At 55.8% G+C, this 21,875-nt stretch overlaps 2 protein-coding genes and 1 long non-coding RNA gene across 14 annotated transcripts in view; 1 reads left to right on the top strand and 2 right to left on the bottom strand.

Annotated features, from left to right (window-relative positions):
- The window catches only part of MIER1 (MIER1 transcriptional regulator), a 98,535-nt gene that overhangs the window by 21,816 nt on the left and 54,844 nt on the right, over window positions 1-21,875 (bottom strand). The window contains exon 14 of one of the 8 annotated variants that reach the window (XR_007890093.1): window positions 11,108-11,181. The exons of 4 other annotated variants lie outside the window; for them this stretch is intronic. The gene's annotated coding sequence lies outside the window, so the exon portion shown is untranslated. Of the gene's footprint in view, window positions 1-11,107; window positions 11,182-12,709; window positions 12,747-18,142; window positions 18,235-21,875 lie in introns of those variants that run through there. 3 more of the 8 variants (XR_007890090.1, XR_007890087.1, XR_007890092.1) reach the window with 3 other exon arrangements.
- Window positions 2-20,654, bottom strand: IL23R (interleukin 23 receptor). 5 transcript variants are annotated; one of them, XR_007890085.1, is made up of 18 exons: window positions 20,558-20,654; window positions 20,357-20,441; window positions 17,896-17,990; window positions 17,163-17,468; window positions 16,750-16,873; window positions 14,969-15,135; window positions 14,705-14,850; window positions 14,308-14,467; window positions 13,621-13,703; window positions 12,903-13,119; window positions 11,580-11,777; window positions 10,244-10,324; window positions 8,312-8,362; window positions 7,427-7,523; window positions 6,615-6,705; window positions 4,358-6,168; window positions 294-430; window positions 2-83 (listed from the first exon to the last, which is right to left on the bottom strand). XR_007890085.1 is itself a non-coding variant. In XM_051625504.1 (16 exons), exons 3-16 carry the CDS (start codon window positions 17,951-17,953, stop codon window positions 5,548-5,550), a joined length of 2,400 nt encoding a protein of 799 aa, XP_051481464.1. In that variant the 5' UTR covers window positions 17,954-17,990; window positions 20,357-20,441; window positions 20,558-20,654; the 3' UTR covers window positions 2,661-5,547. The 5 variants fall into 5 exon arrangements, 3 of the variants coding, with proteins under 3 accessions (XP_051481464.1, XP_051481466.1, XP_051481465.1); XR_007890084.1 differs by lacking the exons at window positions 2-83; window positions 294-430 and adding an exon at window positions 2,661-3,679; XM_051625504.1 differs by lacking the exons at window positions 2-83; window positions 294-430 and having other exon boundaries at window positions 2,661-6,168.
- LOC127387334 (uncharacterized) lies at window positions 14,787-21,254 on the top strand. Its single transcript, XR_007890097.1, has 5 exons — window positions 14,787-14,876; window positions 18,715-18,824; window positions 20,080-20,208; window positions 20,372-20,524; window positions 20,605-21,254. It is a non-coding gene; the product is annotated as an uncharacterized LOC127387334 (long non-coding RNA).

Raw genomic sequence — 21,875 nt, 5'->3', positions numbered from 1 at the left:
GGTTGATGTCAAGGAAAGTACAGAGTCATCAGTTCTCCGAGAGGAGGAGGTGTCTGGGAGGCTGGGGAAAGCACCAGCAGCATCTGCAGAAGAAGGTGTGATGGTGGTGGTGATGGCAGTGGCCAGTTCCCACCCTGCAAGCAGAGGAGGGCACAAGAAGAGGCTGCATCGAAGTGCTTCCAGTGGTTGTAGCAAAACCCCCCGCAAAGCTGTGCTGCCCAAGCCCCACACCTGGTGCTGCAGGCAGGAGAGAAGCTGCTCCAGCAGCCTGTGAACCCAAGAGCTCCTCTCACCTGTGGGACATCAGGAACGGGGACCTTCTGTCTGCTGAGCTCCCACTGGCACAAGGCTGGAGGACTCTCCATCAGCGCTCAGCATGCCCAGGTCAGGATGCTTTCTGCTTCCACCCACCCTCCTGCCACGATCACTGCTGGAGTAAGGAAAAAGAGTAAAGAACATGGAGTTTCCTTCGTGAAAATAAGATGGATGTAGGTGATGGAATGAAATTCAGCCTCTGGAAGTGACAGATGAAATCATTTGTCTGGGATCAAAAAGATGCACAGAAAAGGAGACAAACAGAACAGAAGAGCAGGAAGGGTTTTTTCAGCCATTGTGTCCATTGGCTTTGTAAAGAAAAAAAAAGCCATCTAAAAATGTCAGCAGTTCCAAGTGGTGCAAATCAGCCTCTTTCCCAACTATTTTAACTGGAATGAGAGGAAGTTAAAGATGATGACAGAAGAAGGCTGGAGCCCAGGCAGAAAAGAGACAAGTGCTGATGTTAAAAGTATCACTGGAGCAAAGGGAATTCAAACTCGAAAGTGAAATCAGCAGGTGCAGCACTTACACTCTCTGGTTTTGTCAGGCTGTAGAAAATAACCTTGAGCGAGAAGAACTGTGAGGGGATGGTGGTGAGTCACCAGCAGCAAGGTGGTGAGAGCCCCACAGGGCTGGGCTTACTTGCTGGGGGCTCAGAAACCCATGCCAGAGCCTGGGAGAACATCCAAAACCTGGCTGCAGCCTTGAGGAGGGCAAGAATCATGGGGCTTCCTAATATTTTTGGCGGCCAGACGAATTCCCCTCTGTCCAGGAAAGCCTTGGCTGGCTTGGCAAGCAGCAATCCTGAAATCTCCTTCAACAAGCCACTCTGATATTTTCTGTTCGTGATGTTCAGTACTTGCTTTGATCTTTTACCCCAGCCCTGCTCCCGCTGCTCCGCAAGGGACGTGTTGATGGGGTTTGGTGCTGTGAAGCTGATGTTCAGTGAAGCCCAGCAGGACACAAACCACAGCCTTGCTTCTCACATCCTCTGCGACCAAAGGTGGGTTTGATTTCATTTTCTGCTGTTGCGCTCAGCCCTTCTAGCCCTGAACAACCCCTCATCGTCCCCCTTAAAGAACTGACCTCACAGCTCTCTGAGAATGGGTCCTCCTTGCCAAGAGGCCATTAAGAAGAGCATGGCCACCAGGTCAGGGAGGTTCTCCTCCCCCTCTTTCTGCCCTGGGGAGACCTCCCTGGAGCACTGGGTGCAGGTCTGGGCTCCCCAGTTCCAGAAGGACAAGGAGCTACTGGGGAGAGTCCAGCACAGGCCACTGAGATGCCAAAGAGACTGGAGCATCTGCCTGGGAGAGCTGGGGCTGTTCAGCTGGAGAGGAGGAGGCTGAGGGGGGATCTGATCAGTGCTGATCAATATCTACAGGGGTGTCAGGAGGATGGGGCCAGACTCTGCTCAGGGGTGTCCAGGGACAGGACAAGGGGCAGTGGGCATGAACTGGAGCACAGGAGGTTGAACCTGAATATGAGAAAATCCTTCTTGACTCTGAGGGTAACAGAGCCCTGGGACAAGCTGCCCAGGGAGGCTGTGGAGTCTCCATCCCTGGAGACATTCCAGCCCCATCTGGCTGTGTTCCTGTGGGATCTGCTCTAGGGGATCCTGCTCTGGCACAGCGGGGTTGGACTAGATGATCTCCAGAGCTCCTTTCCAGCCCCCACCACTCTGTGACGGTGACTGTGATCCTGTGGCCCTCCTGAAGGCCCAGGGATGAAGAGGCCATACCCAACAGCACCGTTTTCAATGAGTATTCCCACCTCTGCTGTGTGGCCGTTCCCCCCGCTGTCACTTTGCCACTGCCACATCCTCAGGCCCCTCTTGCTGATCCAGGCACTTCTCTGCAGCTTCTCAGGCATTTCTCTGCAGCTTCTCTGCAAGTGTTGGTCACAGCCTGAGCTTGGATGCTTTTCTCTGCATCCAGAAAGCCCCGGAGCTCTGCTGGTGTTATTTAGCTTTGCCAAACATCAACGTTTTTCATCCCGTTTTAGTCCCCGCAGCGCATTTATCTGCCACTAAATCTCTTCCACAGTTTCCTGATGACCAAAAGCAGGGCAGCCTTTCAGAGCGGGGTGATCTGGCGACTGCACGTGGAGAATTAAAATAAGCAGCACCAGATTATTCAGAAAACATTTATATTTCCTCCATATTCTTGGGCTGTTCCTGCTACCAAATGTTATCAGTGCGTGGGACGTTCGATCCTGAGGCTTCACCAGAGGTAGTAACTGTTACTGTCCAGGCTCCGTGGGTGAACAGTTGGACTTGATGATCCCAAAGGTCTTTTCCAGTTAAAACAGTTCCATAATTTGATGATTCTGCCATGAGAAATGGAGGCCAAGCTGCACGGTGGAGCTCACACATCCAGTCCATGACTAAGCTGAGACTAAAGCCCAGCTCTCTGGTGCCTGAGACACTAAAGCAGGGTCAGTGCTCTGTCCTCCTGGGAAAAGCAGGGTGGTGGGGGCAGAGCAGCTGCACCAATTGCTGGTGCCCCTTCAATGCAGAACTCATCACACGTGGAGCTTATTTGTAAAACAATCCTTTTTATTGAGGTTGTAAACAGGGATGAGACGCGTCCTGGTGCCTCTTTGGGGGCCACGAGCTGTTCTGCTTTGGCACTTCAGGACATCTCACTCAGGTGGGCAGGCAGCTGCTGGCCTGCAGCAGTGCTCCTCTCGTGGAGCTGGTCCCCAGGCTGGGGAGGGACATCCCTGTGGGCCACTGGCTGTCCCTGCCTGGGGGACAGGGACACCAAGCTCCAGGGACACGGGCTCTCCACTCCTTTACCTCAGGGGATGTGGGGCCACCACTTCTGCACACCAAAAATAGCCCACCTTGTGCAAGCCTCCCCCCCATGACTTTGACACCAACCACTTCCTCCGTGTTACTCACGCAGCATGAAAATCAAATCTCACACAGGAAAGACACACAGATTTCACTCCTGTGGAACAATGTGCAGGTGAATTTACACTCTCACACAGGTGGGGGCAGAGTTACACAGGAGCTGGATACTTTTTGGGCAGAGATGTTCCTCAGCACATCCTTCCCTGGTGTCTCTCCAAGGCGTGTGACCCTCGTTGCAATGAAGCTGGACAATCTGTGGGACTCACTGAGGGACCAACCCCCCAGGGAAAAGGCTGGCAGGAGAGATGGCTGCCAAGAACGTGACCAAACTTAGGCAAAGGTTTAGAAAACACTGTTGTCAAGAATTAGAGAGCATGTGAGACTTGAGAGAGGGAGAATAAAATGCCATCGTGGTTTGATTTCAAATGTTGGGCCATCCAGATGTTCAAGGGTTGTCTCCAGGTGAGGATCCCAACAGCAGAATGAAGAGCACATCTGGCGAGGAGAAACCTGGAACCAAGGACACGGTGGTGAATTGACCCTTGGATCATTCACTGCAGGAGGTGAGTGTCATGGGGACCCATCCCAGGCCAGGTCTGACACCTCTTTTTAACCCTTGGTACATACAAGCACTATCCAAGTGGGTTAGAAGGGAAGGAGAGGGGGAAATATATTGTATATTAGAACAGAATAGTTCCCTTGGAATATATATATATATATATTCTTGTAGTGCTGGGGTAGTGGTTGGACTTGATGATCTCAAAGGTCTTTTCTAACCAGAATGATTCTGTGACTCTAAATATACATACATTTGTGACTTCCTCTTTCCATTTTTTCCAGTACCAGTCTGTATTCACCAGATGCATCCATACAAAGATTTAATATCCCCCTTGTCCCCCAGGAGAAGAGCTTTGCTCCTGCTGAAGCTCAGGGGCATGGGGAGAGCTGGGAGCTGCTGAGCAACAGAGGAGCTGGGCTCCTCCAGCCACAGATGGATCTGCAGATGTCCATTCTGGAGCCAGCTGGCAGGGCTGGAAATTCCCAGGTCAGCCCAGGCTTTTAGCTTTGGTTTTGGGCAAGATGAGCAGTTTAGCCCAGGTGGTTGGGTAGTGGTGGTGACACAGGCAGCACGAGCCTCAGGATGTGGACATGGAAAAAACCCCAAACCCAGCACCTTCCCCACCTCACCTTGGGCTGCCAACAGGACGTGGCTGTTCTGCAGTTTCCTTCCTGCACAGGCAGCACTCGCTAATTTTAGGCTCCCTGGAAGGTCAGAGTGACACGTCTGGCTGGGAACCAGTTTGCTGCTTCTCAAGAAGGGTCCCACCCCGTCCTGCCTGGTCACTGCCACCACGTCAAGTCAAGTGATGGATCTCTTGGGTTGCTGGAAGGCAACAACAGGTCCAGCGCAGAGCGGTGGTGGTGTGAGAGGATCCAGGAGTGCACAACAAGGCTGATTTGCAACAGCTCCAGGCCCTGTCCCAGCACCTGCCCCACGTGGTGTCACCTCCACCGGAGCAGGACCGGTCTGTGCTGGGACAGCTGAGGCTGGGGGAGGTGAGACAGAGCAGACCCCGTGGGGAGCATCAAGCACCCAGGCATTTCATGGAGCCTCACAGGCATCTTTTACACCTCTGCTCCTGGGAGTGTCTCCACAAACGGGTGTGGAGGACCCAGGAACAGATGAGGAATCCAACCGCTCACAGTTCCAGGGGGTTTCTGCTTGCTTTGGGAACATTTTGTAATTCCTGAGAAAACCTGTAAATGATGCCACGACTGCTCAGCAGGGAGGAGGCTCCAGTGCTTCATTTTCTGGACGTCAGAAAATCCAAATTCCCCACCAGGTGCCCAACAGATGCTTTAGTACTGTGCCCTGTCCTGCATTATGCAGCAAGGCTGAGGTGCCAGCAAGCTGCTGGAAGATGATCCATCCCTCACCCCAAGGGAAGTACCTGCTCAGTGACCAGTTCTGAGGCTTTAAATCCACCTGGATCCCCAAGACAGTCAGGATGTCTACAGGATCATCATATCCATCGATAGAATCATTATATCCATCTTAACTGCAACCAGCTCCAGGGATGACGTGCTCCCAGCATTTAACAAGAGAGTGGGTTTGGATAGTCCCTGGAGCATAGAGCATCCTCCAAAAATCCCCTGCTTCCTGCTGCCATTCCTAAGGGCATCCGAGTTCTATGGGTTTCTGCTGGTGACAATATGAGGTGAGTTTCAAGTTGTGATTTACTGCCCAGGGTACTCCAGGCAGCCACAAGAACTTTGCAGCTGGTGAAGAACTTCTTGCTGCAGTCCTGCTGCTGGCACTCCCAAAGGCTGACACGGCCCCTGCTGGGGGGTTCTGAAACACAAAGCTCCAGTTTCTCTCAAAACAACCCCCTGATGCTGTGTGGAAAGCAGGGCTGTCCCTCCACCACTACCCCGTTCATGGCTCTCAGGCAGGAGAGCAGCTCATCAGAGACCAAGGTTTGCTCCTGCCCATCGCTGGCTGGCCCGGGTCCCCACGGGTTCTCCAGGAGGGAACCGTGTCCCCCCCAGGCTGAGCCCAACGTGGGGCTCTGCCCGCTCTGGCTGTTGTTTAAGATGAGGTTGATCTTCTCCAGCAGGCCGACGTGGTGGCCCCCAGCCTCCCCATCCCACAGGTGGGCCACAGGGCTCGTGTAGTCTCTGAAGAAGATGCTGGTCTCTGGTTCTGGGAGGGCTGCAGGGGCCTGTGCTTGGTAAACATTGGCAGCCACGTACCCCAGCAGGTTCCCGTTGGACACCTGAGGTTTGTAGTCACTGATCAGCTCAGGGGCCAGGATGGAGACAGGCTGTGGGCTTCCTGCATGCTCCCTGTCCTCAGGGACCTCTCTGCTGGGCTTCCTTCTGGTGGGCACCTCCTTCTGATCCTCACGTGCTGGCACCTCCTCAATTTCCATAACCGTGGGGTCGCTGGTGTCCAGAAATGGCTCATGGAAACTGCTGCTCATGGAGTCACACTTTTCCTGGGAAAAAATAATGATGATTAATGTAGTAAGAAACTGGCAAATTTTACTGATGGGAGAGGTATCATCAGGGCATCCCAAGGAAGAAATGGGGCAGTGATTTGTCTTCATCTCTTCCCATGTGTCTCATCTAATCCCTCCCATGAAGGAGACCACAGCAAGGTGGACAAGAGAAGACAGGGAGCAGCTGTATTTGTCCCCATGTTTCTGCACACACATCAAGGGCATCTTGAGCCAACTGTGGCCACTAGGTTGAGTCTGTAGTGAAGCAAGGTTCAAAGATCTCAGCTAAGCTGGGCTCCCATGCACCAGCCAGACGCCTGGGGAACTATTCCAGATCAGTTCCTGGCCCCTTAGAGCTTAATCCTCTTCCCATCCATGTTTCTCACAGCTCCAGAGTGAGCTTTAGTCTAAGGGAAGAGACTGGGAGATAATGGTGCTGTTACCTGGAGTGACTTGACCACGTTGCTGTTTTCCATGTGGGGAAAGTCTTCAAAGAGCCATTTTGGCAACAGCACCACAGCCGTGGACTTGATTCTTCACCAAAGAGAAAAAAGACCCCCCCCAAAATGTTAGTGTGCTTTATTGGTCACTTGTTCATGCAGGAGGAGCCTGTCCCCTGGCAGGAGGGGACACACAGAGCTCATCCATCCCTCAGCAGCCCCAGCTTTATCCCCTCTGGGTGGGTTTCCCTGTTCAAACTCCAGCTCTTCATCTTTCACCCTTACTTCTCTGCCTTTGGTTCTGGAATTATTCCAGTTAAAGCCTTCATGTAGAACTTGTCCTTAAGTGAAATTGCTGCTAAACTGGGGGGGGGAGGACCAAGCCATGTGGATGAGCCAGAAGAGGAGCATGTGTGCCCTGAGAGGATGAAACCAAACCCAGCAGGAACACACGTTGGTTCTTCTACAGCCAAAGCTGCTGCAGGAATGGAAATCACCAACAAGAGAAGTTTGCAAAACTGGGAGAAACAAGTCCTAAGACAAAGCTTCTCTCCAGAGCCTGGGGCTTTCCTCTCTCTGCCCACCCCTTGTCCCTGGGTAAGAAGATGTCATGTGCCCCTAGGTCTGGCCTTGGCAGAGGAGTGAGGGTTACTTGGTTTGTTGGTCTCTGCCTCCCTGCAGAGCACACAGGTGGCTTCTCACATTGCCATGTGGTTGTCCTTAGTAAGAGCAGGTTTCTGGGGTTAATTGTAAAATATTCTGGAAGAAAAGCAGGAGCTGGAAATAAGGAAACGAAACTGTGAAGGAAGCAATACCTTTTTCTGGCTGACTTTTTAACCATCAGAATTACGAAAGCAACTGATAATGTGACCACTGTGATGCCCAGTCCCAGGAAAACTCTGGAGTCACTGTCTGAAAAAGGACAGAGAGGGAATAGGTCTGTTGGGTGGCCCCTGCTCCAGGATCCCACCTGCCACCAGCCTGGCCAGGGCAGCTGGCAGTGTTTCACTTGCCCTTTGGCTCCTCAGCTGATGAAGCAAAGCCAGAAGAAAAGCAAACCCAAAAGTGCTGCCACACGGGTGGTGGGACCAGAGCACGGGGGGGGGGGTGTCCCTGCAGCCTCTCACCTCCCCATCCCCAAGCCAAGGATCTTGGAGAAGTGTGGTCACCCTCTTCACCCATTTCCAAGGCAGCCTCACCCCCCAGCAACACCAAGAGGAGTTCTTCAGCTGACGCTGGGTTTGCTTTTGGTTGAAGGATCACAAGGGGCCAGAGCAGGACCCTTCCCAGCAGATGTGCAAACCAGAGCCTCACCAAAGGTAGGAAAATGGTGGGAATTGCTTCAATGAGCTTCCAGTTTGAACTGCAGGGTTGAAATGGTCAACCACTGGTCTGCTGCACGTTGACATTATCTTATATTTTCCTTGTTCTCTTATCTCCTCTTTATATTCTCCTTATATTCTCTCCTGTATCACCTCCTCATTATATTCCAAGTATCTCCAGAAAGCAAAGCCTCAGGCCTGCATCATGTGGGTGCTGCTCATCCCCAGGAGCTCTGCAGCCTTTCCAGCCCTGTGGCTCGTGTCCCCACCAAGGGAAAAGTTGCTTTTCTGGCCCTGACCAGTGTAAAGGAGCTAAAATTTCCACTGCTGGTCAAGGAGAAAGTCTGGCTTACCAAGTCTGAGCTACCACCTTCTTACCATGGGAGATCTCACTGTAGGTGCTGCCCAGGAGCAGGTCCTCTGAAGGGACTGAAACAGAGAGAGGGGGGAAAAAAGTGTCCTTAGCCTCATTTAGAGGACAGCAGGGGACATAAAGCTATGGCTTATTTTTCTTTGGTTGATATTTAGAAAAATATATGATGGTATAATGAGAAAAATGAAACCCCTTGAAGTAATTAGTAGCTCCAGCTCTGGCTGGACCCAACACAATCTCAGAGACCCAGTTAAATGAGATGTTGACGAGCTCATAGCACCCGTTACGAACCATCTCCCACACACATCACTCCCCTCCCCACCTGTCAGCAGGACTGGGTCTTCCTGAGGAGCTGTACATCCCTTTTCATGATTGTTACCTGTTCATTTATCAATTGTTTTCTGGCAGTATCTGGCTGTGTGCTGAGGGAAGCTCTGGAGCTGAAGGCCCTGCCATGGCAAGAAGCCCATTTTTGCTAAAATCAGCAGCACACTGTCTTCCTGGCCAAATTCACCAATTCCCTTGGGATCTCTTCTCCTTAACCGATCCATGACACTATTGCTTCTACAGAAGTAGAGTTTGGGAGAGGCTCAAGCTGAATCAGGAATATGAAGAGCCAGGTTCAACCGTGGGGTCAAGCTGGAGGACTTTCCCAGGGGTGTCAGCCATGGGTTGTGCTGCTTTGGCAGCAAAGCTCCTCACAGCCACCAGTTCTCTGCTGCCACGTGGTGGAACCTCCCCCATGATCCCCCAAACTCTGTTGAAAGGGTCTGTGCACCCACTGAGTCTCTGTTTTTAAGGCCTTAACACATTTCTCAGCTGTTTGTTGGGGCAGAAGTTGGAGCATCCTCCTCGTGATGCCCGGGTCTCCCTCTGCCCATGCAGATGGAGACCTGCAGCTGGGGTGTGAGCCCATTTGAAGGTCAGGAGCCTGGAAATTCATGTCACCAGAGCAGGAGGTGCCCAAAGCCCCACCTGCCCAGTGCCTCAGGCTTTCAGGGTATCTGTGAGGGTAACACCAAACAGCCAGGGCTGGAGCAGGGAACACCCACAATCAACCCATCAGGAATATTTGCTTCCACTTCTTGGGGGAAAAATAATATTGAATAACTGCTCTTCTCAAAGCCATGAGGGTGCCAAGGAGAAACACTGATCTGGTTTATCACAGGGCAAGTATCTGAGCAGCTTCAAACAACCCATCTAAAATGTAGAAGAGGTGGCTGCCCCTGGAAGTGTCCAAGGTTGGATGGGGCTTGGAGCAACCTGGGCTGGTGGGAGGTGTCCCTGCCCATGCAGGGGGTGGGACTGGATGAGCTTTAAGGTCCAGCCCAGTCTGGGATGTGATGATTTGATGGGCTGGTGAAGTGATGACCTCCCCAGGTGGTACCATTGCCTGCAGCTCCAGCCAGTTCTGTCAGGGCTCTCTAACAGGTCTTGATGGCCCTGACCAGCCTCACCTGGGGCTCCCACCCACCCCCTTGCCCAGGGGCTCTATTTAAGGTCAGTCCCGGGCCTTCAGTCATTTAGTCCATGCTCTTATCTAGAACAGTTTCCAGGTAAGAAAGGGCAGGCTGCAGCCTGGCCAGTTGGTCCCTGCAGAAGTGGGTTTTGATGCTTTGGTTTATCTATTACATTTTATTATCAAATGTGCAACTTTGTCCTTTCTACCCCCTAAAAGGGAGATTGACTCCATGGGGTGTATCTTGTGAAGCAAGGGGTGGTTCTCATGTGCATCAGACCTGTGCTTGGGAGCAGAGACCAGCAGGAGGAGGCTTTCATAGAGGTGCTTAATAAACCTCTCTATTTTCATGTCTTGCAGCCCAGTGGTTTCCATCTAGAGCCCTGCTTTTCCATCATCTTCTTTCTAAGACCAAGTAATTCTACCAATCTGTCTCCTTTGCAGGTAGCAGCAACTTCTCCCCCCCATCTGGGCTTACCTTGGCTGGAGCTTGGTTTGCTGACTCCCCCGGGGTAGATGATGTACACCGACACGTTGACGTGCCCTCCTGCTGCTGCCTCTGCCAGGAAGAGGTGAGATTTACCTTTACCATGTGTTTCTCAGCTGCCTCAAACTCCAGGCTGGCCCAAGGGCCTGTTGCTGAGCTGTGATAGCAGGTGGAGGTGGGGGGGTCCCCAGGTCTGAGCCTGCTGCACCCCCTGGGGAAAGCCACGGCAGCAGCTGTTCCCAAAAACACGTGGAAGGGCAAGAGCCTGGTCAGGGGCTGGCAAAGAAGCACCCCAAACCCAACAAACACCAGCAGTGAGGAGGGAAGCAGGAATGGAGCAGGGTAGGTCCTGAGATGTTCAGAGTGCACTGGTGAGGACCCACAGGCTTGTCCCTCAGGGTACAGGGAGTGCTCAGCCTTGGTGCATCAGGTGTTGTGTCTTGTCTCTGCATCCTTTATCTGCACACCTGCATCTCTTGTGCTTGGGCAGGTGTCCCTGGACCTGGTGTGGCTTCCCTGCCTGCCAGCTAGCTTGTCACTTCATTCTCCTATCTGGTGGCCTTCACCTGGTGGACCAAACCCCACTGACCACCCGTGTCTCCTATTGCTTCACTTTTCCCCAAGGGCTCTGCATGGTCCCACTCTCCAAAAGTAAGTGCACAGGGGCCCAATTTCAAATGAAACTCTGCCTTTAGGATGGATTTTGGCTTGCTAATGTCCTGGGGAATTGCATCAAATAGGGAAAGGACTCATGGAATAGCCTACAGACTCCCAGACTGGTTTGGCTTGGGAAGGACCTTAAAGACCATCTAGTCCCAACCCCCTGCATGGGCAGGGACACCTCCCACCAGCCCAGGCTGCTCCAAGCCCCATCCAACCTGCCCTTCAACACTGCCAGGGATGGGGCAGCCACAGCTTCCCTGGGCAACCTGGGCCAGGCTCTCCCCACCCTCACAGCACAGAATTTCTCCCTCACATCTCATCTCCAGCTCCCTCTTCAGCTGGAAACCCTTCCCCCTGCTCCCATCCCTCCCTGCCCTTGTCCCAAGTCCCTCCCCAGCTTTCCTGGAGCCCCTTCAGGCACTGGAAGGTGCTCTAAGGTCTCCCTGGAGCCTTCTCTTCTCCAGGCTGAACACCCCAACTCTCCCAGCCTGTCTCCAGAGCAGAGCTGCTCCAGCCCTCCCATCATGTCTGTGGCCTCCTCTGGACTCTCTCCAACAGCTCCATGTCCTTCTTGTCTTGGGAACCCTAGAGCTGGGCCCAGCCCTGCACAGGGGTCTCACCGAGGTGGAGCAGAGGGAGACAATCCCCTCCTTCAACCTCTTACCTTGGATGTATGTGTGTGTTTCCTGGTAAGGGACCTTCTTCCAAAAATACTGCTCCTCCCAGCTGTGCTGGGTGCTGGAGACCCACTCCACGATGAACCAGAGTGGGGACCTCCCTGGGTGGGGTGGGGGCTGCCAGGACACCCTGACCCTGCTCCCATTCTCAGCCTTCACCTCCACAGCCACCGGGGCTGGGAACTCTGTGGGGAGACATGGCAAGGGGGGGGGGGGGGGTGTCACCCCAACCTGGCCCCACAGAGCAGTGTCTGCTGGGTCCTGGAAGGGTTTAAAGGCTGAAGAGGGAACAAGAAATGCTACAAAGTGGTGCATTTATAGATAGATATATACACACACAAACAGATATCTTAAAAATACATAATATTAACTAAATATTTCATATATAAAAATATATATGCAGATATATTTTTATATTTTAAAAATTATATAAAAACCATCTCTATTTTATGTCTTTTGATGAAGCTTTACATCCACCACGGAGCTGGATAGTGTCTGTACCTCTTACCTAGCTCTATTGTTGTGTGTTTTAATAGGAAAACATATTGTCTATAAATCTATTTTTTATATGGGAATCTATTTATGTAGGTCTAAACCTATTGTGTGTGTATATATATATCTATATGTATATATAGATATATATGTATATATCTATCTGTGCTCACAGACATGACCAAAGCACATCTTCAGTTTTGTCACCTCTTGTCTGAAAGGCTTTCCCTGTCCCTGCTCCCAAGAGGGCTGCAGGTTCTGGTAGCTATCAAGAGCCCCGAGGAACTCTTCTCTCCACCTTATTTCTCTTCAGTTTCTTTTCAGTCACGTATTTTGTCCTCCCTTTGCACGGGACTTTCCCCTCCTGCTGCTCATCACACGAGATGTTGTTCAAAAATAGAACAGTGGTTGTGGGGGAAGCCACAACCTGTGGTGCAGGGACCCTGAGGTGGCCCTGGAAGGAGGTTTTTTCCTCCCTTTTTGGTTGCAAGGGCCCAGCAGAGTCCTTGCAGGAGCTGTCTGGGGAGCAGGGGGCAGAAGAGCAGCTGCTGCAGGATGGATACCTTCATTTTTAAGCTTGTTCCTGAGGCCTTCAGAAGCTGAGAGCTGCCATGGGCAGGGACACCTCCCACCAGCCCAGGCTGCTCCAAGCCCCATCCAACCTGCCCTTCAACACTGCCAGGGATGGGGCAGCCACAGCTTCCCTGGGCAGCCTGGGCCAGGGTCTCACCACCCTCACAGCAAAGAGTTTCCTCCTCATATCTCATCTCCCTCTCCCCTCTTTCAGCTTGAAACCCCTCCCCCTTGGAAGATCTTACCTTCCTGGCTGCTGGAGCCCCAACCCAGGGGGATGCTGGCAGGGCTGGAGGCCCCTCTGGAGTTGTAAGCAGTGACGTGGAGGACACGGACTCCTGGTGGCACCAGGACACGGCACACTGTGCTGGAGGTGTTGCAGAGGGTCAGCCTTCCAGCAAGGCTCTTGGTGGCCACAGTGTAGCCCAGGATCCTCCCACGGGCATCCTGGGGTCTCAGGGGCTGCCAACAGAGAGACAAGGCAGCCTGGAGGGGACAGCTGCAGGACAGATGTCCCCTTGGCTGGACAAGGAACAGATTTTTGCAAGTATGGAGGGATTTTGCTCCAAGGACATGTTGGGGTCCCATCATAGAATCATGGTTTGGTTTGGGTTGGAAAAGAACTTTAAGACAATCCAGTCCCACTGTTCCCCCAGCCCTGCCAAGGTCACCACTGCCCCTTGTCCCTCAGCACCACACCCACAGGGCTTGGAGATCCCATTGGGCAGCCTGAGCCAGGGCCTGACAACCCTTTCCAGGAGGGAATTGCTCTCAAGATCCAACCTAAACCTCTCCTGGTGCAACCTGAGACCGTTTCCCCTTTCTCCTATCACTTTTGGCTCTACCTCCCCCCACCTCTCTGGTCAAAGGGCTCTTGCCCTCCTGTTGCTGCCCTTCGGTAGGTGATGTTCTTGTGGAGGAGCCAAGCAGAACCTCTGGGAAGCTGCAGGAGAGCCACTCTACCTTGATCAAGACCGTCAGCTCGTGGCTGCCGTTGGGGAAGGCCGGGCCCAGGCGCCGCCAGACCTCGGGTGCCCTGCTGGGGGCTGCGGGAGGAAGCGCGTGGGACGTGGGGTGAGCATCTGAAGAGGCAGCAGCCCGCCTGCTCCCACCCACGCCTGGTGGGGCTCCCACCCGCACACAGCCCTTGCAGAAAGCCTCAGGTGGCTGGGGACCCCCCCCCGGGCTGGTTGCCAAGGGGTGCTCCCTTGCAGCAAGCCGCTGAAGGTGGAGAAGCGTGTCTTGCCTTTCTTCCCTGGATGGAAAAAACCTCACACCCACCAAACCCCCCTGGTCTCTTCTCCACCTCCTCCTGCAGCAGCCTCAGGAATCTGTCAAATTCACCATGACCTGCAGCCTGTGGCACGGCCAGGAGTGCTTGGGGGACATGAGATGAGTTTGAGGCAGTTCTCAGCCCTCGGCTGCAAGGTGGGGACGATGGTGTGGTGGCCACAGCACCATGCCTGACCCTGGCCAACAGTGGTCTACAGGCCCATGGGGATGTGCAGGCACCCACGCCACATTCACACCACCCATGTGTGTGTGGCTGGCTAACTGGAGCCACGTGGTGTCCAGGGCTTGGGCCGGGTCCCTGTGGAACATCTCAGGAAGGTGATGGGCTGGTGGGAAAGGCAGTGGGGCTGAGCTTACCTGCCTCGGGGGTGGTGTAGAGAAAGGGGGGGCTCCAGGAGCTCCAGGGGCTGTGGGCAGGGCTGAGCCGGCACCGCACCTGGAACACGTACTGGGTGTCACTCTGCAGGTCCTGCCGCCGGCGGGGTCCCTGCTGCTCTGGACCATCCCACACCTCCACCTGCAAGGGAAGCAGGGTGCTGGGGGGCATGTGGGACCCCCCCCCAGGCCCTCAAGCAGAGCAGGAGCACGCGGTGGTCACTGCCCTCCTTGTCTATGGGAATGGGCAAGGTCCTCCCAGAGCACATAGAATCATTTTGGTTGGAAAAGACCTTGAAGATGATCTAAATCGAAACCTCCCCTCATGGGTCTGCATGGGGGGCAGGTTTTGGGGGAGGGTGGTCCCAAGCCATCTCACATGCCACTTCAGGGCCCCCGTGGCTTTGTGTCGCTCCTCACAGTGCACGTTCTCCAGCAGTGTCTGCCTCCTCCAGAGGATGGTGGTGGTGGGAGGCCACGTCTCCGTCGTCTCGGCGCCGGCCACCAAGGGCAGAGCAGGTACCACTGCGGGAAGAGCCAGGACAGCCCAGGTGAGCCACACCACTCCGTGTCCCCGGGGTGACATCCTGGTGTGCGTGGCATTGCGTGGCCCCTGGCACGGGGGGGGGGTGGGTGGACGCACCGAGATCCTGCAGGTGGAGGTGCCGTGGGGCTGAGCGGGCAGTGCCCAGCGTGTTGGTGGCCTGCACCCACACCCAGTAGTTGTCCCCGCCACGCAGTGAGCTCAGCAGCACCGGAGAGTCCGCAGGGAAGACCTCCACCTCCTCTTCCTCCTCTGCCATCCCCATCCTAGAAAGGAGAAGACATCCCCAGTCAGAGCCCACCCCAGCATCACCAGCTCTCAAGGGGTCACAGCTTGAGGCTGGGCCACCGTCGTCTCCACAGCCAGAGTTTGCCACTCCTAAAGGGAACTAGGAATTTGTTGCCTTTGATCTTTCTGGGGGGAATCTGAGGTTTGGCTGTTGGAAGGGTACTTTCTCAGTTACAGAATCATGGAATCAAGGAATTTCTTTGGTTGAAAAAGAACTTTAGGACCATCAAGTCCCAACTAACTCCCAGCACTAACCCATGTCCCTCAGCACCACATCTACAGGGCTTGGAAATCCTTCCAGAGACTCCCCCCTGCCCTGGGCAGCCTGGCCAGGGCCTGACAACCCTTTCCATGCAGAAATTGTTCCCAAGATCCAACCTCAACCTCCCCTGGCACAACTTGAGGCCGTTCCCTCTTGTCCCATCCCTTGTTCCTGGGGAGCAGAGCCCGACCCCCCTGGCTCCAACCTCCTCTCAGGCAGCTGCAGAGCCAGCAGGTCTCCCCTCACCTCCTGGTCTCCAGGCTGGACACCCCCAGCTCCCTCAGCTGCTCCTCTAGGACTTGTGCTCCAGCCCCTTCCCCAGCTCCCTTGCCCTTCTCTGGACACGCTCCAGCCCCTCCATGTCCTGCTTGTCCTGAGGGGCCCTGCCCTGCCCCCAGGACTCGAGGAGCAGCCTCAGCAGTGCCCAGCACGGGGGCACGATCCCTGCCCTGCTCCTGCTGCCCACCCTGTGGTGACACAGCCAGGATGCTGGTGGCCCCTTGGCCACCCGGGCACGCGCTGCCTCCTAGCCAGCTCTGATGGGATGTGACGTGACCAATAATTGAGTCAGATTAATGTGAAAGCCTGGGGGGGGCTTTGCTGCCAGCCGTGGGCGGGAGCAGGGCGGGCTGGGGCACCTCCCCTCCAGCCCCCAGCCTCTGCTCCCTGCCGGCCTTCCAGTGCCGGGGTCGGGTTTGGTGCCCCCCGCTGTCCGTGCACCCCGTCGCTTGGCGAGGGGGCTGCGGGGCTGCGGGCCGGGCCCGCAGAGCTGAACCCCGCGGCCCCACGCGTGGGCTGCAGGAGCCAGGCAGGCGTGAGCGCTCGGAAGCGCGAGCGGGCGGAGCAGCCCCCGCTCTGCGGCCGCCACGCCCGGGCCGGGCTCCCGCCGGTTGTGCTCGTTTCTTTGCCTGCTTAAACAGCCAAAACGGCCCGAGCCGTTAAGAAATCTCCCCTCCCATCACGGCCGAGGGCGAGGGGTGTCTGTGCAGCCGCTTCCCTCCAGCCGCCGGCGCTTCAGCCCAGCGCTCCTGATCTCCTGCAAGGTTCACAGCGTCTGGCGGGGGGTCCCTGCCCGCGGCAGGGGGCTGGAGCCAGGTGACCTGTAAGGTCCCTTCCAACCCCAGCCAGCAGGGGACTGAAATCCTGAGGCGTTTCCCGGTGTTTGCAGCCTCCCAGGCAGCTGGATGGAAACACGGCGGCAGCGCCAGCCCCGGCCCCGCCGAGCAAACCTTTGCGGCTTGTTCGAAATAGCCCATTTCTGCTCCGGGCGGGGCACAGACTTCCTGCCAGGCCTGGCCGCAGAGTTATGCCAGCCCCGGGGGGGCCCTACCTGCGCAGGTGGAGGCTGTAGCTGGTGGGGAGCAGGGTGGCTCTCCCCGTGTCCCAGCGGCACGCCAGGCGCCCCGAGCCCTCGCCGATGCTGCACCGCAGGTCGCTGGGGGGGTCCGGGGGGTCTGCAGAGGCAAGGTCAGGCACGGCACCCAGGGCACTGCAACCCCCCAGGCTGCTGCAACACACACACCCCTCCCCTCCCGCCCCCCCGGGACGCTGCAGTGTAGGAAACATCAGGTGGGGGTGCGAGGCGATGCGGCGCGGGCTGGGCCAGCGGCAGCCCCGAGCGCCAGGTCCACCCTGCGGGCCCAGCCCCCGGGTTTAACGCCCAAGTCTTGCAGGCGGGAGGCCGGGAAGAGGGGAGGAAAAATCCCTGGGCTTTCTGTTCCAGGGCGGGGGGGTGGTACTCACAGCCCGCCCAGACGTGGGTGCCACACACCAGGTGTTGCCTGGCGCTGTTGGGGCAGCGGGCGAAGCAGGTGACGGTCCCAAAGGGCATCTGGAAACGGGGCAGGCGGAGCTGGACGGTGCTGCTGTTGATGGGGTGCAGGGCACCCTCAGCCTGGCTGAGGTTGAGGAGGATGCTGAACCGGGCGCGGGGGCAGCCGAGGGTGGAGAGGCAGTTGATGGAGATGTTGGAGCCCATCGGCACCACCGGAGCGGGCTCGATCCAGACCTGCCCTGAGCACTTGATGTTGGCCCCACCTGCAGCAATACCTGCCGGGTCAGGGTGGCTCTGGGTGGCTGTCCCCCCGCAGGATGGGGGGATGCTTTGCTGGGACGAAGGCAGCAGCACAGCAGGACCCTGGTGCCCCCCCGTGGCCCCTTTCCTTCCTTCCCCCGGGGATGGGGATAACGCCCCCCCCAGTTCTCAGCAGCCACGCGGTGACTCCTCCCCCCATGGAGGAAACCACCAGTTTCACCCAATTTAGGTCACCTCAGTGAGTGCAGGGAGACAACCCACAGCCTGGAGAGGGGGCCACTCTCCCCCCCACCTCAAGTGCTCCTCCCAAAACCCATAGCTATAGCATTATCATTTTCCCACTCCAGCTCCAATTCCCCAGCAGGGCCAGGGTGTTTTCTCCAGTGGTCAGCGAGGGTGATGCTGTGGTGGCCATGGTGGCAGTGCCACGCAGCCACTTACCTCCAGACAGGCAGCAGAGCAGGACGTGGAGCACCAAGGCCTCTCTGGACCCCACCATGGCCTGGGCTGCAGCCGCTCCCTGAGCGTGGCATAGTCTGGGGGAGGAAAGGTGTGAGATGTCCCACTGGCCACACCACTGCTGGGCACAGCTGGGTCTGTCCTCTCCTTGGAATCACAGAATCCCAGACTAGGTTGGGTTGGGAAGGGACCTTAAAGCTCATCCAGTCCCACCCCTGCATGGGCAGGGACACCTCCCACCAGCCCAGGTTGCTCCAAGCCCCATCCAACCTGCCCTTCAACACTGCCAGGGATGGGGCAGCCACAGCTTCCCTGGGCAACCTGGGCCAGGGTCTCACCAGCCTCACAGCAAAGAATTTCTCCCTCAGATCTCATCTCCATCTCCCCTCTTTCAGCTGGAAACTCTTCCCCCTCATCCCATCCCTCCCTGCCCTTGTCCCAACTCCCTCCCCAGCTTTCCTGGAGCCCCTTCAGGCCCTGGAAGGTGCTCTAAGGTCTCCCTGGAGCCTTCTCTTCTCTCAGGGACCACCCTGGAGGTGGCACTGGGGACACATGGTGAGGGTTTACTTGGGGATCTGGGAGCAGGCTGGGCTATGCAGTGGAAGACCAGGGGAACAAGCCTGTGGGCATGTGAGTAACACCAGCAGAGCTCCATGTCCAGCCCCTGTGAGCAGCCCCAAGACCACTTTCTCTTAAGCTTCCACCTCTGGTGACACTACTCTTAGTTTTCACCTCTGTGAAGTTTCTCCAATCCTTTCCTTACACGGACAAAAATGTTCATGAAGTTTTGCTAACCCACAGGTTGGATGGCCTCATCCTCACCCCTGGGCAGGTGATGGAGCAAGCCCTGCTGGAAACCAGTTCCTGAGACACGAAGGATGATGGGAGAGGACAGAGTGGATTTGCAAAAGGTAAATCAATCCTGAGCAGCCCCAGAGCCTCCCTCGGAGAGGCTGAAGGAGCACAGGGGATGCTGCTTGTCTTCATCCTGCCCCTCTGTCCAGCCCTGGGGGGCAGATCTGGGGCTCTGGCTCCAGGGCTGGGCTCCCCCAAGGGCAGGAGAGACATGGACTGGCCTGGAGTGGGGCCAGCAAAGGCTGGAAAGTTGCCTGAGGGTCTGGAGCACCTGAGGTGTGACGAAGGGCTGGGGGCTGCCCAGTCTGGAGAGGGGAGGACTCAGGGGTGTCTGGTGTCTGAAGCAGGGGGTAGAGATGAGGGACCCAGAGCCCTCTCAGCTCTGCTCAGAGGGTCACATTAAAAAGCAGGAAGTTGCAGTTAAAGTTAAGAAAATGCACTCTAAGGGTGACCAAGCACAGGACCAGCTGCCCTGAGGGGTTATCCGGGAGTCTCCATCCCTGGCCATACTCAGAGATGACCAGACAGGGTTTACTGGGACAGGAACTTCTCCTCTTTCCATGATATCTTTCCCACCACCTTGCACAGCAGATCTGAGCCCCCTTGCAGGTGGGGTGATACCTCACAAGCCCCCCACACCCTGAGCCCCTCTGTGGAGCCTCTGGGCTGCTGCTCCCACTGCCCATTGGGGGTGGGTGCTGAGCAGACCCTCACCATGGCCTCACACACCCACACGTGCACGGTGCTGAGCACCCAGCAAAGCCTCCAGGGTTTTCTTTTTAATTACATATATTTAAAATAACCCTATAATTAAAGCAATTCAGCCATATTTACATATTTAAATAAATATTTGAAATAATTTACCATAATTAACCAAATAATTAAAATGATCTGATACAAAGACTGGTGTCAGACCTGGTGAGCTTTCCCTCGAGGGACCAGAGTCCACCATAAAAGCTCTAAAATGACATTTTTCAACCCAAACCAGGCCACCAGCTACACGTTTTGGTGCTTCTCCTGCCGTGTGAGTTGGCCTGGTTTCTTTAGGGGCTTCTCAAGTATTCACCATGAGTCAAATTTCAAGAACCTTCCTATTACCTGACCTACTAAGAGAACTTGAAGGCCTCCCAGGTTGCCTGCAAGCCTTCTGCAAGTTAGAACAAACGGGGGAGGGGAATTAAAACAAGACAAAAATCTCATGGTTCATGAAAAGAGGTGAAAATACAATGAAGCTGCCCAGCTGCCAGCTCTAGGGCGGGACCGTGGGCTCTGAACCATCGCTCACGTTGGTGTTTTTATTCCAATTTACAGGCTTTTTTTTTTTGCCAAATGCAAAGCCGGGAGGGATGTGACAGACCCCTTGTGGAGGGATGCTGCTCTTTGGTCTCAGCCCCGCTCAGGAGCCTCCTGGTCCGTTGGTGCTGATGAAGGGCTGAGGAGGTAAGAGCCGCCCCGGCTGTTCAAGCCCCAACCACCCCAACTCTTTCCCCGTGCCCCGACGCCCATTAACGGTGGGAGAAACGGGAGCTGGGGGCACTTGGGGGGCTTTAAAACGAGGGGGGTGGGCAGAGAGCAGAGGGGTCCTTACCTTGCCCGTCCTCAGGACATGCAGAGCCCCGGCGGGGCTGCTGAGCGCGGCGAGGAGCAGCAGCGACTGAGGGTGACCCAGATATCTGCGAGAAGAAATGAGAGTTTCCAGTCTGAGTCAGTCCATGGGGAAACCCAGCAGCCCTTAAAGGAGCAGCCCCGGGCTGGGGTAGGTGGGGGTGGGGGCTTTTCCAATCCTTACAGGATTTTGGAGTCACCCTGGAAAATTCAAGTCTGGGGTTTTTTTAGGATCACGTCGGAAGGCAGCAGAGGCTCCGTCAGCCGAGGAGCGTTTTTCTCCCGGTGCCAGAGAGTGACAAAAACAACTCCTTGAGAACAGAGCTTGTGCTCCCCGTGGGTGCTGGTGCTGGTGCCCAGCTCATCCCGGGATGCTGCGGTTCCCTGGGATGGGGGAGCAGAAGGGGCTGAGGCTGCCCCGCTGCAACCCGTCCCACCCCCGCTCCCAAACCCTCCTTCCCTTCTCACGTCGGGTGAAGAGTTAACCTCAAGCACAGTGTTAACCTCACCAGACCACAGGAAATACCGCACCGGAGGCAATGGGACCAGAATTTTGCTCCCCTCCCGGGACAGGGAAGCCCCTTCCCTTGCCAGTGGCTGCTCTGGCTTTTGCCGGCTCCACAGCAATTTTTTTTCGGGGGGAAAGGGAAGGAGGGGTGAAAGCAAGAGCATGACAGCCTGGGGGAGGGGGACAGGGGAGGCCTCGCTGGGTGCTTGCTCAATAACGTATACAGTCCCATATATAACACATCTGTGTGTATGGTTATACACCGGGGGGGGGGAACTTGGGGGGAATGGAAGTTTTGGGGTGTTAGAGGTGTCTTCCATGCCCTGTGTAGTGGAAGTATTTGTATTAATGGATCAAAAAGCATTTTCAGGGGGCTCTCGTGCAGCGAGTGTGTTTTTCTGCTGCTTTGGGGGGGGGTGCTGGGGTGGAGGGCACCGAGCCCCAACGGGGGGGCTGAGCCCCAAGGAGGGTCCCGGGGGGATTGCAGCCCCTCTGCACACTCGTTGTGTCCAGCCCTGGGCTGGGGTCACTTGTCCCTGTCCCCCTCAGGGCTTCCTCCTGCCCCTCAGGCTGCTTGAGACACATCCCACACTGGCACCCCTTCTCCCCCAGCAGCACCCATGTTTTGGGGGCACCTGCCAGCCCTGAATCCGAGCAGCCACGAGCACGGCTGGGGGAGCACAGGGTTCACCTCTCTCCTCCTCGGCTCTAACGTGACTTTTGGTCACGTTTCACATCTGGCAGAAACTTCCTTGCTGGATGCCAAGACGTCTCCACCGGGTCCTGCCACCTCCTCTGTGTCACCGACCTCCTCCTGCCCCGTCCCCTGGGGGTCTCTGACACCCCTGGGGATGGGGATGCTGCCCCAGAGTCATCACCAGTTTGGGGAGGAAACCCTGGCTGGGCTGGTGGCCAAGTGAGATGAAGATCAAAGCAGATTAATGTAACGGTTGTTATCTGTGGTGGGCTCGCTGCTGGCCAGGGATCTCTGCGT

Source organism: Apus apus, chromosome 7, assembly GCF_020740795.1.
Source record: "Apus apus isolate bApuApu2 chromosome 7, bApuApu2.pri.cur, whole genome shotgun sequence".
Taxonomy (NCBI): Eukaryota; Metazoa; Chordata; class Aves; order Apodiformes; family Apodidae; genus Apus; species Apus apus.
Note: the sequence above shows the minus strand (reverse complement) of the source record. Positions and strands in the feature narration are given on the sequence as shown.

Bases quoted from the DNA above. Each gene is read 5' to 3' on its own strand.
- IL23R (XM_051625504.1), bottom strand. From the start codon at position 17,953: ATGGTGGGGTCCAGAGAGGCCTTGGTGCTCCACGTCCTGCTCTGCTGC. The intron at 15,136-16,749 runs GTAGGGCCCCCC...TCTCCTTTCTAG, and splicing joins TACAGCCTCCACCTGCGCAG to GATGGGGATGGCAGAGGAGG. The intron at 8,363-10,243 runs GTAAGCCCAGAT...TCTCTGTTTCAG, and splicing joins CAAACCAAGCTCCAGCCAAG to TCCCTTCAGAGGACCTGCTC.